This window comes from Podarcis gaigeae (assembly GCF_964106915.1).
Source record: "Podarcis gaigeae genome assembly, chromosome: 1".
Taxonomy (NCBI): Eukaryota; Metazoa; Chordata; class Lepidosauria; order Squamata; family Lacertidae; genus Podarcis; species Podarcis gaigeae.
In genome coordinates, this window is record NC_139678.1 from 113,046,057 (window position 1) to 113,059,312 (window position 13,256).

At 45.5% G+C, this 13,256-nt stretch overlaps 1 protein-coding gene across 1 annotated transcript in view; it reads right to left on the bottom strand.

Moving 5' to 3' along the window:
• Positions 1-13,256, bottom strand: part of ITGA4 (integrin subunit alpha 4) — a 52,417-nt gene that overhangs the window by 9,291 nt on the left and 29,870 nt on the right. Inside the window, exons 15-22 of the mRNA XM_083706323.1 lie at positions 12,073-12,230; positions 9,389-9,538; positions 7,097-7,173; positions 4,785-4,935; positions 4,447-4,545; positions 2,525-2,604; positions 2,052-2,141; positions 26-116 (exon numbers count right to left, since the gene is read on the bottom strand). Coding sequence (XP_083562449.1) covers positions 26-116; positions 2,052-2,141; positions 2,525-2,604; positions 4,447-4,545; positions 4,785-4,935; positions 7,097-7,173; positions 9,389-9,538; positions 12,073-12,230 — 896 coding nt within the window. The remainder of the gene's footprint in view (positions 1-25; positions 117-2,051; positions 2,142-2,524; positions 2,605-4,446; positions 4,546-4,784; positions 4,936-7,096; positions 7,174-9,388; positions 9,539-12,072; positions 12,231-13,256) is intronic.

Here is a 13,256-nt window from a genome sequence, read left to right on the forward strand (position 1 = left end):
TGTGTCTGTAAGAAATATCTCTTACATGGAAAGTGAAGTTTATCGTCTCCTTTATGCAGGTAACTGGTGAATTTTCCTCACTGGGTCCATAAACAAATGATGATGGAGATACAGATCTACAAAAAGAGTTTCCCAAAAGAAAGGATTGAAAATAAATCTTGATGAAATCATTAGCAGTGCATCCATTGTCAATTAGCTTCCTTAAGTACCGTTTGCTACACATCTGGAATCCCAGGTCATCAAAATGGAAGTCAGCTCACAGGCAGCCTAATTCTAGTTATAGTAGCTGCCTGCAATAGGGGTTAAACCACAGAGCCTAGGACTTGCCTATCAGAAGGTTGGCAGTTCGAATCCCCTCGACGGGGTGAGCTCCCATTGCTCAGTCCCTGCTCCTGCCAGCCTAGCAGTTTGAAAGCACGTCAAAGTGTAAGTAGATAAATAGGTACCGCTCCGGCGGGAAGGTAAACGGCGTTTCTGTGCACTGCTCTGGTTCGCCAGAAGCGGCTTAGTCATGCTGGCCACATGACCCGGAAGCTGTACGCCGGCTCCCTCGGCCAATAAAGCGAGATGAGCACCGCAACCCCAGAGTTGGCCATGACTGGACCTAACAGTCAGGGGTCCCTTTACCTTTAGCTGCCTGCAAGAGGCAAGTATAACAGGGTCTCCAACTCTAGGATGGCAGGCTCTTCTGCCAACTGTGCTGAGGGAGTCAGGCACAGCTGGTGTTTATGCACTGCGTGCTGACTGGGTAGGCAAGGAGGCAATCCCACTTGGCCAGTGAGGCACTGACCAATTGAGGGGGGCTCCGACTGGCCCATTTAAACTTAGTTTTTTGGCAGGCAAGCCCACTCTGCAGCCGGGGAAATCCCCTAAATTGCCAGCTGGACACATGTGCCCTGGCTAGCATGGATGGCCACAGAATGCAAGGGGCCGCAACCTCCGCCCCACACGGGAAAGGGGGTAAGCCGCCATTCTCTACACTGGATGGTGGTGCCTCTCTAGGATTTCAAAGAGAATTCTTTTCCTGCCCCCTACCTGGAGATGCCAGTGACTGAAGTGGGGCCGTTCGGGATGTTCTACCATCCAGTCTCTCTTCCCTTTCAGAAACCCTCTGGTCCCTCTTTGCCTAGAGAGGCTTCCTGTTTCAACTGCATTCCGTCACCCATCTGCTCTTGTTTGTTAAGAGTACCCCATCTCCCAAATAGCTCAATATTCTAAGCTCTTCTGAGAGTTTCTAAGCCATGAAAAGGTAACAAGATTGCAGAAACACTGACAGTGAAATCCTAAAGGCATGGAAATGATGTGGGAGATGGAAGTCAAACAGAACTATGCATAAGAACTAGTTAGCACATGAAGGGGTTAAGACTCAGTACATGAAGGGGTTCATAGACTCAGTTAAGTCATGCTCCCTGTTCTCTGATGAGAGACGAAGCGAAGCCTCTTCTTGTTCCTTCTTTCTCTGTGTCATGTAACTGACCAAAACAGATATGGCAAAGCTTTGTTCCAAGCTTAGAATACATGTTTGAAACCATATTTCTGCATTTTCTACCCAAGGGTATTCTGCCCATGTTCTCCTTGCTCCTGCTTAGATAAATTCACGAACGAGACCTTTGAATCTATAAGTAAAGCATTTTAAAACTTACTTAACACTGTGTGGTTTGCTCACTGCAAGAGGGGTAGAAATAGAGGAGCGCTTTGCAAGTATACTAAATGGGTGATGCCAAAGGTTTAACAGCCTACACTCCTTAGGCTTCACTGTGCTGCTTGACTTTGTGAGTTTAAATTCTGCCCATTGGGACTCTCTCCTGCTGAAGAGTCGGTTGAGCCCCACATTATGAATCCAGGCACCCAGCCAATCATTTTGTTATTCAGCCCTCACACATGGGCCACAGGGATTCATATTTTGCTCCCACAATTATGAAGGTGGTTTAAACCACCTTATCCCAAAACCTGCTGGACTCTAGAAAGGGTTCATGCTGTCTTCCTCAAAACCCTGATTGCAGCAGTTCATTATCAGCTCTAGATACACACTTGAACATTCATTAGCTTACCCATGAACACTCAGCTCAACCTCATGCTTCTGAGGCAATGTTAAAATTAGGCTGTTATCCAACAATATGTCAGTGCCCAGTTCATTTTCACTGCGGGAGGAAACAAAGATTACAGTGTATCACAACACATGCACAACACACAAGATCAGATTTGGTTAGATAAAGTTTTCTGAACTGCACATTTAGTATCACTAAGAAAGAGCATGAGCCAACCCAAGCATGAGCCAACCCAAGAAGTCCTATTGGTCTGAGTGAAAGAGTTAAGCACATTTCCACTGCAATTTACCTAAAGTCTTATTTTTGCAACCAAACCACTAAAAACAGGTTTTATTTGGTTTCTGTTAGGACTTTTGCACATTATGTAATATATACTTTCCATGCTTCAGCAACTCCTTGTATAATTCCCGGTTCTGTCATTCAAATGCAGAGACAATATTAGTCTAAAAGGGCAATCTGTAGCAAACAGCACTTACCAGGTTGCGTTAATACTGATGCTGAGGTCATCTCCTGCCCTGCTAAGTGAGCTTGCATCCAACCCAAAACTGAAATCCATCTGTGGAGTAAATGAAATGCTTTAGGGTTTAAACGAATGCATCTGTATTCTATCAGCAAGCATACGATATCAGTAGAAATTATATTATTGGCGTTTGAACTGCATGCTGCCTTTGTAACTCATTTAATCATCAGCCCAGTCTTCAATGCACCCGCTGGGAAATGGGTACTACTGAATTCGTTTCCTAGTAAGTGTGCTTAGAATAATTGTTATCTTCAGTCTGACTTGCTGTCCATTTTTGTGGCTCATCCATTCCAAGTACCTATTTGATCAAGTACACAACACACAGTAAACCAGGAGTGGTAAGCTACCACATTTTGGACCAGAACTGGCCTGCAGAGGGTTTTCTTGTTTTGTTTTTACTGCCCCACCACCAGCACCCATTTCACCACTGGCAGCAGTGCTGAATGCCTCTCTCTCCTCTTCCTGCTGCTACTGAAAAAAGATGGGGGCACTTAGAGAAATGATTTGTTCAGCTGTTTCCCAAGTGCTGGTAATGGCCAAGCTCTCTGGAAACAGCAGAGCACTCCAATCGACCCTGAGAGACAGCACTGAGAAGCGGGAGGTACTTTGTTCAGCACAGCTGCTGATGGCAAATTGGGCTGGGTGAGGGGACAACATTGTGGCTACTGTTTTAAACTTCTCTACCCAACCTGGGATGCGGGTGGCACTGTGGGATAAACCACTGAGCCTAGGAATTGCCGATCAGAAGGTCAGCGGTTCAAATCCCCACAACGGGGTGAGCTCCCGCTGTTTGGTCCCTGCTCCTGCCAACCTAGCAGTTTGAAAGCACATCAAAGTGCAAGTAGATAAATAGGTACCGCTCCAGCGGGAAGGTAAACGGCATTTCTGTGCGCTGCTCTGGTTTGCAAAAGCGGCTTAGTCATGCTGGCCACATGACCCGGAAGCTGTATGCCAGCTCCCTTGGCCAATAAAGCGAGATGAGCGCCACAACCCCAGAGTCGGTCACGACTGGACCTAATGGTCAGGGGTCCCTTTACCTTTACCTACCCAGCCTAGGAACGTGAGGAGGAGGAAAACTCCACTTCTGTTCTGCTGATGTGCACAATACAGTTGAGATGCTAGGGGAGGCTTTCTGCCTGCCCACACACCTCTGTGTGTGCATGCCCATGTAATGTGTGTGAGCTGAGTGTGTTACATGTGGTGTGTCTTCAAGAGTGTGTTGTGGAGTGGCTACACCCACTTCTGATCACAGCCACCACTGGCACTTGGCCCTGGGAGAGGTTTGGGCAAGGGTGAGTGAAGCCCTCAGGCCAAAATAGTTTAAGAATCCCCCCAAGTACTACATATGCTGGCAGAATCCTATTGACTGCCATGCTTGTCACCTATTAATTCTTCATTTTGACATTGCCAGCTTGTCTACAGTTTTTAGTTCTCCAAAGAACTCTGTTTCCAGAGAGGTGTGAGCTCTGGGATAGCTCAGATAGTAGAGCACGAGACTCTTAATCTCAGGGCTGTGGGTTCAGGCCTCATGTTGGGCAAAATATTCCTGCATTGCAGGGGGTTGGGTATCCCAGTGGTCCCTTCCATGTCTATGATTCTGTTTTCAAATGTGTGCTGACACAGATCCTAACTGCAAGGCTATTTGTTAATCATCAAAAGGGCAGTTAAGAAAAACACATGCACGAGTCTATTCAATCGCCATGGGACATAAGGTGTGTTCTTTGGTGTAAGTTAGCTCCAGTCAGCATGGCCAGTCAGGGATATAATGGGAGTTTTAGTCCAACTTCATCTGGAGGGTCATAAGTTCCCCACCCCAATGTAAATGATGCCAAAGAAAGTAAAAAAATTAAATTTAAAAAAGTTGATATTTAATATTACCTTTGACAGGTGATCTACATATAAATGCCCCACACTGCAGTCAAGTCTCACCACATGACTTTCTGTTTCTGACACTTCACAATGTATTTGGGCTTCCTCCTGTGGTAACAATGTACAAGAAGCAGCTGACAAAGGAATATGGATGTTTTGCAAAAGTACATATTAAAAAAACAACAGCCATGTTCTGAGAGACCAACGTAACAAGGTAATGGAGAGCTGCAATGGGATATCATTACATTTTTGTAGAAAGAAGCTACTGGTCACTCAAGTCTGGATAGAGACTGGTGCTGGGTGTGTTTATTATTTTTCTGATGAAAACTGACCCCCTCCTTTCTTACCTGCTGTAGAATTTTGGTGAAATAAAGCCCTTTGGGGAGCTGGATATGGAGGGCAGTTGTATAGGCATCATCGCCAGCATTGTACAAGGTAACATTCAACATCAGTACCCTCGTACTTCCCACCACAAGGTAGGGCTTCTTTTCATGGGGCCTGTTGGAAATGAAAAGATTGCTTTTGACTTAATTTCAAATGTTACTCAAGTACAGGAGAAATGTTCAGGCTTTCCTCTAAAGCCCCAAGCCATACACAGGAAGCCTGTGTCCCTCCCCAGATGTTGCTGGGATCCCAACTGCCATCAACCCTTGACCTTTGGCCATGCTGGCTGGGAAGGCTGGGAGTTGGAGTCTAGCATCATCTGGAGGATCACAAGGTCCCTTTCTGCTATTATAAGCTCACAGCTGGGAAATAACTCCACTGGAGGAACTGCTATTTTCTCCTAGGAGAGTAAAGCAACTCTTCCAAAATAAATCTGCTACACAAGGCTACTTCAGGATGTTTAGGCCTGTGGGTTCAGAAAGCACCTGCCCTGTACAAAAATGGGATTTGATCACTTTTGCTGGTTCTCCCTGCCATCATATGGTTCTCCCTCCAGGACACCTTAGCTGTCTGTTGCCCACACATTTAGCCCCGTTCTCCAATGTCATGTCCTCTTTTCAACAGCTGCGTGTCACTGCAGTGTTGTCTGTCAAGAAAGCCCAACTGATCAGCTCCTTACCACACGTAGGGGCTTTCACACAATCAGGACACCTGGCCAGGCAGTTGTCCCTTGGACGTGAACAGCTAACACCTGGGCAGGGCTTATGTCATTTTGCCAAGTGGTGACAAAAAAAATTACCATAGAATTTTACACAAAGAAGGACCAGAGAGATCTGATGAAGCCCGCTGGACCTGGCACCATCTCTCACCCTGACCTATCTCACGGGGCTGTTGGGGCATAAAGTTTGCTTCAGTGGATGGGTAGACAACCATACATGCCATTTTTGGCTCCTTAGAAGGAAGGATGGCAGGATAAAAATGGCCATCTCTCCTAAGGTAATGTCTTCTTGAGGGACCTTGGTCATCTGCATCTCCCTACCAAAGGGGAAGCACCATTCTATCACATACAAATGTGTAGCAAAATAGACATCTTTATGGACTCTGTTGTCCTATGACCTGGTGGTGGGCATTTTACTATTCCCTGTCTGATCAAGGGGGTGTGGGGCATGATTGTCCTTACCACTTGGCAAGCCTAGATGACCTAGCAAGTGCTTTTACACACACACACACAACATCTCTATTGTAGCTTTTGTGCTGATTGTAATTGCTCTGTCTCATATTGTTAGCAATGACTGCCTTATTTGCTTCCTCTTTGTGTTTCCACTTTAAAAAAGAAAATAAAAGCACATGGTTAGGTGTGTCTGTGCTTAATGCTGTTTTTATGGCCACCTTATTGCTGCACACAAGCTCTCATCTTATAAACTCCAAGTCAAGGTTAATATATAGACAGAACTCCTGCACGTGAGTGAGCATGTCTAGCTTGCATTCCTCCTGGTGTTCTCTAATCACGTTAACAAGCAAAAAAATATTCCTAAGAGGATTTAAAAAGTAAACTTCAATTTGACATTAAAGTTTAATTAAGACTTGCAGAAGAGCTGCCTTGAAATAGACATTTATCAAATATATTGGCTCGAGACCAACACATTAGTCAATGAACACCTTGGGGAGACAAGCTGGCACTTCGGCAGGCAGCAAAAGGTAGAAACTCTGCATAAGAAGCTAAGTTTCAAATTAAGGAGAAACACACAACTGTTAACATTCCAGTGGCTGGATCTTGGGGTTACAGTATGCTTCCAAGTTAAATAATGGGGTGTTCTCCCTTTCCTATTGTGTGTGATGCTGCGTTTTGCTTCATTGCCAGTGTGCCACCAAAGCTTGAAAGGGGAGCCTGGACAAAAAAAGATGGCCAGTGTGGAGTATGATATTTGCACATATAATAAAATCACCAGGTGCACATCTGGGAATGTGAGAAAGCTGAACTAGACTTTTCACCAGTAATCATAGTGTGTGTGTATCACACTAAGCAGTGCAGGAGCCCATTTTTATGGAGATATATCAATGTCCATAAAAGTTATCATCCGTACAAATGTACAGAACACTGCAACACAAATTGCTGAAAAGGGTTCTTCATGATGTGGCATATTGTGCAATGCAAAGAGAAGTATATATACCACTTTGAGCTCCTTGGAAGTAAGGTGTGACATAAGTGTAATAATTAAATAAATAAAGCATATCCAGCCTTTTTTTTACCGCATAGAAACCACTAGTTACTTACCTCGGGAATGCAAGTTTTCCAGAAACTTGCAAGTTAGCAGAGCAATTTTCTTGAGAGCAAAATCTTGCAAACATGAACTATAAAAGAGGAAAACAGCAATTATTTAGGGTCAAATACAATACCATATCCATCCATATTCAGAAGTAAATCCCTTTTCACTCTGAAACTCAGACTGTTAATTTAAAACAGTATTTTACTGGCAGGTCCTCACTTCTCTCTCTCATTCTTTACACACAAGTCTAGTACCTTCCACTGTCGTCAACAACAACAAAGCATGAGACCCAAAAGGAAACAGCTCTTTCTAGGCAACCCCTCAACAGATACCTCTGGGAGGCTCCTAACACAACATCAGCCACACAACATACACATGGTATTACTGACCATAAAAAGAGACTGCAAAAAGCCCATCTAACTCCATCTTCTGTTTTCACCATGTTCACTATAAGCAGGACCCAAATGCAATCTCCCCACTTGGGATTCCCACTGAATAATACACTGTCAGTGGACTGATGTAGTGCAGGTATTTTTTTATTTGATTTTTTTTTTCAGACTGGCTTGATGTTAACTAAGATGCTTCATGAGGTGTGGAAACAAATCCATTTGACCCTTTCATCACAACGGTATTTGCCGAGGGAAACATTTATTAATTTTTAGGGGTTTATTAGGCTCTTAAACACTGCATTGGAGCACTTAAAATTAGATAAGGGAATGAAGATATTTGCCCGGATCGGGAAAACAATGCCAGCAGCAGAAGGCTGTGCGCACACACACATGCACACACGCACGCACACTTATGAATTAACTGCTATTCAAAGTTTCGTACAGAGCAAGGGGAATAGTTTATTCCAGGGGTCAGCAAACTACGGTCCCTGGGCTGGATCAGGCCCAGCAGGCTTCTAAATCCGGCCTGGCCATTTAAGAACCTGCCGTGAAGCCGAGACTCCCAGCGAAGGCGATGGGAGGAAGAGGCTGAGCAGCGGCGGCTCTGCCTTTCAAACACCATGTCTGGTTTACCTCAGCGCGGGGACATCTCTGCCAATCAAAAGCCACGCCTGGTTTACCTCAGGATGGGGTGGGGCCGTCTCTGCCAATCAAATGCTGTGCTGTGCTAAGGTAAACCAGGCGTGGCGTTTGATTGGCAGAGACATCCCCGTGCTGCACTGAGGTAAACCAGGCGCAGCGTTTGATTGGCAGAGCTGCTGCCGCTTGGCCTCTTCCTCCCCCTGCCGCCCTGGTACTGCTGTGGCTGCTGCCGCTCTGCATCCCCATAAGTGGGGCAGCAGCTGCCGTTCCTGGAGGAGGACAGCTGGCCTGAGCTAGGGCTCAGCAGGGCCACAGCTGCTGCGCCGCCATTGGCGACCGACGTGACGGTGGAGGACGATGAGGCTGGCAGTGAAGTGGCCCAGGAGGTGGCCTTCACTTCCGGGGAGCAGGAGGACGAAGGGGCAGAAACACCTGCACGGGGTGGCAGCTGCAGGTAAGGCACCAGCTTGTCCTTCCCATCCAGCCCCCAACAGTGACTGAGGGACAGTGAACCAGCCCCCTGGGGGCCATAGTTTGCCGACCCCTGGTTTACTCTCATGGCTCTGTATCCGTAGGACTGGCTTCACAAGTAATATTTCTGAAGCCACTCTCTCTAGGATAAAAATGTGTCTCAAACTGACTGTAATTGATTTGTATGAAGGATGCTACGATTTAAAAACAGAGATACTGAATGTACCTTTGCAAAATATTTCGATAAAAACATTTTTTTAAAAAAACAAACGAAGACGGCCGTCTTAAAAGTTGCATTTATTAGATGAACACACAGTGCAAGCTGCTTCAGTGGCGTAGCGTGGGTTATCAGCACCCGGGGCAAGGCAAGTAATTTGCACCCCCTAACCCGTGGATTTGCGCCCCCTAACCCTAACCCCCAGATGTTGTGCCCGGTACGGCCGGGCCCCCCTGCACCCCCCACGCCATGCCACTGAGCTGCTTAAATCTGGATCATTCATTTATTTAATAAATTCATACTCCACATCTCCAATTCTCAAGAGCTGCTACAGTGGCCCCCAAAATACACAAATACAAAACATAAACATGGGGGGGGGGACATACACACAAACGCAATTGGAAACTTATTTTGCAATTCAACTGTTTTTACTTATTTTAAGTTGTCCAGAAAACTTTACGTTACAGAGAGGCATATAAATGTTGAAGGAAAAACAAATAGCAATAAGTATGCAAAAAAAACCCAAAAACCAAAACCCTGTTTCAAGTGCAAACATGCTACTTTCGCAAACACAAACATACCTTGCTGCGTATGACATCATCCTCAGTTCGTTGTTGAAGAACTGGCTGGAGTGGTGGGAGTTCATCTGAACTTTGATTCTTTAGAACATTCTCTCCGAGGTGGTAGGTGGCTTCAACATGTATAGGAGTCAAGATATCCCTCACATTTTTCTATGGAAATTGGAAACCTAATGAGTTAACAACATAAAAACACACACGTGTGCATGTAAAGAAAACCCCGCCTACCTTAGATCGTTACATGAACAGAAATAGCAGAATTTCTAAGTACAGTGGTGCCTCGCAAGACGAAATTAATCCGTTCTGTGAGGCTCTTCGTATAGCGGTTTTTTTGTCTTGCGAAGCAAGCCCATTGACAGCTTAGCGGATTAGCGCTATTAGCGGTTTAGCGGCTTTTAGCGATCAGCTGTTAAGCAGCTTATCAGCGGATCAGCTGATAAGTGGCTTAGCGGCTTAGGAAAAGGGGGGGGAAAGGGGGAAAAAACCCGCAGGAACTCGCAAGACATTTTCGTCTTGCAAAGCAAGCCCATAGGGAAATTCGTTTTGCGAAGCACCTCCAAAACGGAAAACCCTTTCGTCTAGCGGGTTTTCCGTCTTGCGAGGCGTTCGTCTTGCGGGGCACCACTGTATGTGAAAGGCAACATGCAATGATCCAGTAGCAGCCAGTACGGTGGGGTGGAGTCATCCTACCAGCATTGCCATTGCTCAGTGTACCTGGACAGAGCAGGGCAGCAGTGAGGTCATGTCTGCAGGGAGGGAATAACAGGGCTGCGTGGACTGGCTACGCTAGTGGGCCCATGCAGACCCGACTGCATTGTCACCCCTGCTCTGCCCCAGTGCCGTCCAGGGAATCTGGAGTGACACCAGTGTGAAGAGGGTGGCTTTGCATCACCACCATGCTGCCCACTGCTGGATAAATGCCACAAGATCATCCCACCTGCCGAATAAAAGCTGCTTCCTCTTTCTCTTTAAAATCTAGGATTTGTTTTTCATTCGTTTCTTGAAAAAGAAAAGTTACCTTGTATTTTATTTTGAGCTAACATCTAAAGCTTGTTAGAGTGGAACCTCGGGTTGCAAACATGATCCATGCGGGAGGCACGTTCGCAACCCACAGTGCCACATCTGCGCATGCGTGAGCACCCGAAGTAACCCATTCTGGTACTTCCAGCTTCGGCGCGGTGCGCGACCCGAAAACACGTAACCTGAAGCGTCTGTAACCTGCGGTACCACTGTATATTTCTTAAATCAGGCATAGGCAGACTTGGCCCTCCAGATGTTTTGAGACTAAAATTCCCATTATCCCTGATCACTGGTCCTGTTAGCTAGGGATGATGAGAGTTGTAGTCCCAAAACATCTGGAGGGCCGAGTTTGCCTATGCCTGGCTTAAATTATAGTAAACAAGGTGCGGCCAAAGCAAATTCAAAGGTGCTTCCAATGTTGCATTTCTTCATAATATTCTAATGATGCACTTAGAGAAGTTTCATTGGTCTGTGACTACAATGAACATACCATTCATTCATTCATTCATTCATTCATTCATTCATTCATAGAAGTGGCAAGGAAACAGCTACAAAGCTGGACCAGAGGTGTGAATCCTGTAAAGGCCTGGCGACCACATTCCACTTTGGCTAATCCTCCAAAGTGGGGCCACATATTGGCAGTCACAAAAAGGATGAGTAGGACTACACCCACACATAGTTGATGTAACCTTTTCTCTTTTCTGCTTAAGGCTGCAAAAAAAATTTGCTTATTAGGGTGCAAGTTCCATGGAACTTCCTTCTGAGGATGGTGCTGCAAGCTCAAGGTATCACAGGCAGGGTCTTCCAGGGAAAAGACCTCTGCTTAAAATCCCAGCACTGAACTGGAATAAGTAAATTTGGATTGAGTCTACTCTGTTTCTCTTGTATGTCTTTGTAAGATATACACATTTTAATGCCAGACCACACTGTGTAGTAAGGCTCTCGATCAAAGTTCAGTTCCCAAGCAAGCTACTTTGCTTGAAACACTGAACATTACAATAGCGAAGATGATTAAATTATTCCCCGGATGGGTGAGATAGGCAGGGACTGATTGCCTTCCACATGTCCCCTGCTCTTAATTCTTATCTACAAGAAAGCTTCCACCAATTCGCATGTTATCCAATTCATATAATTTTCCACAAGGGTTTCCCTACATCTGCTCTTCATTACTTTCCATTATGCCAATTAGCTATTAATTATTATTTTCTCAGATACTGAATATGCAAGGATTATGCTCGACAGACGCTGAGGATTTATTGAACTTGAATGACTTGACTTAAGTTCAAAGGTCACAGAAGGGGGAGACACTTTCAGTATTAATATTTCAAAACAGAAGGGGATTGCGTCAGAAGTAGGGATGGCACAAGCATTTGTGCAAGACAGATGGTTCAAAAGTTTAGAATCCCCTCTTGAAGATTTCCAAGTTGATGGCCACCCTTACATCTTTTGATAGCCACCAGCTTGGATTACTTTAAAAAGGAATTGGGCAAATTCATGAAGGATAAGGCTATCCATTTCAGAGAGGAGCTATTCTGCTCATGTCTTGCTTGTCAAAGAAACAGAACAAGCCAGTTTTTGGCAATCCTTCTCCCATCGTTGTTCACATACTGGTGCAATTATTTCACTCAAACAATTCTATTTAGGAGAGAGAAAGAAACACACGTTACCCTCATGAATGCTTGGTGAGTTGTGCAAGTAATGTTGTTGCTGTTGTAAATGCTGAGGCTTCCAGAAGTCGTTTCAGATGTACCATTATAGGAAAAATAAAACCTTGCTGCGGTATCTGGCCTCCTGCTAACATCCAGGCTTAGATTATAAAGCAATACTGTAAAAAAGTGAAAGAGAGGGGTGAAAGGACAACATTAAGAGGAAGGGTTTAGAAAGTACCGTAACTTCAGAGGCTTTTCATATTTATTAAATTGATGGTGAATGCTTTAGAATGCCAGGCAGGTTTTCAAAAGTATCATTTTCAAATCTGTTGAATAGTGGGTAGACATGACAGACGACACAGCGATTTCTCCAAGCAGCTCTTTATTTTGTAAGCTGGAATAGAAACTGAACAGCAAACAGCTCAGCCGGCCTGCTTTTATAGGCAGCTGGCTGTCAACATTGTAGCAAGAACAACCCAGGGTTTCCCGCCTAAAATAACTGACGTGGACCTGAGTGAAAACTACATACACAATACTCCTGGTGGCCTGGGTGAGAACTTCAATACATAACACCCCTCCCCACCGAGATAAGGCGTTAGTTACAATCGTAATGGTTTCCTTATATACAGCACTACACGTAATGGTTCAATTAGGCACAAAGCATATCGGTTACATTTCACATTACTTCCATTAGACCAACAGTGTTACATGTCCAACAACATAGTCCTTTAAATACGGTCTACTGGCCTTGTGGATTTCCTGGGCGGAGAGTTCAACAGCTTCTGAGGCCACGGCCTCCTCAGTGGCTTTCTGCAGCGTGAGGTCTGGCTTGGCGAGAAGATGCCGTTGCAGACGGATGTCCCGGACCCCACAGATGATTTGATCCATCAGGGCATCATCTAAGTCTCGGAACTCGCAGTGCATTGCAGCCTGTCGGAGGGTGGTGGTGTAGTTGTTGATTGACTCCCCCTCTGCCTGGTTCCAGTGGTAGAACGCATGGCGGGCAGCAATCTCGGACGGCTTTGGGGCTTAGTGGTTGCGGAGCTTCTCTTGAATCGTGTCCCAAGGTGCTGCCTGGACTGCTAGAGGCGCAACCAATGCTCGGGCCGTCGCGAACACTTCGGGGCCACAAAGGCTGAGGAGAGGCCCCGCTTCTGCTCTACAGACCCTCTTGTCAGCTCATTTGCTTGGAGGTAGCAGTC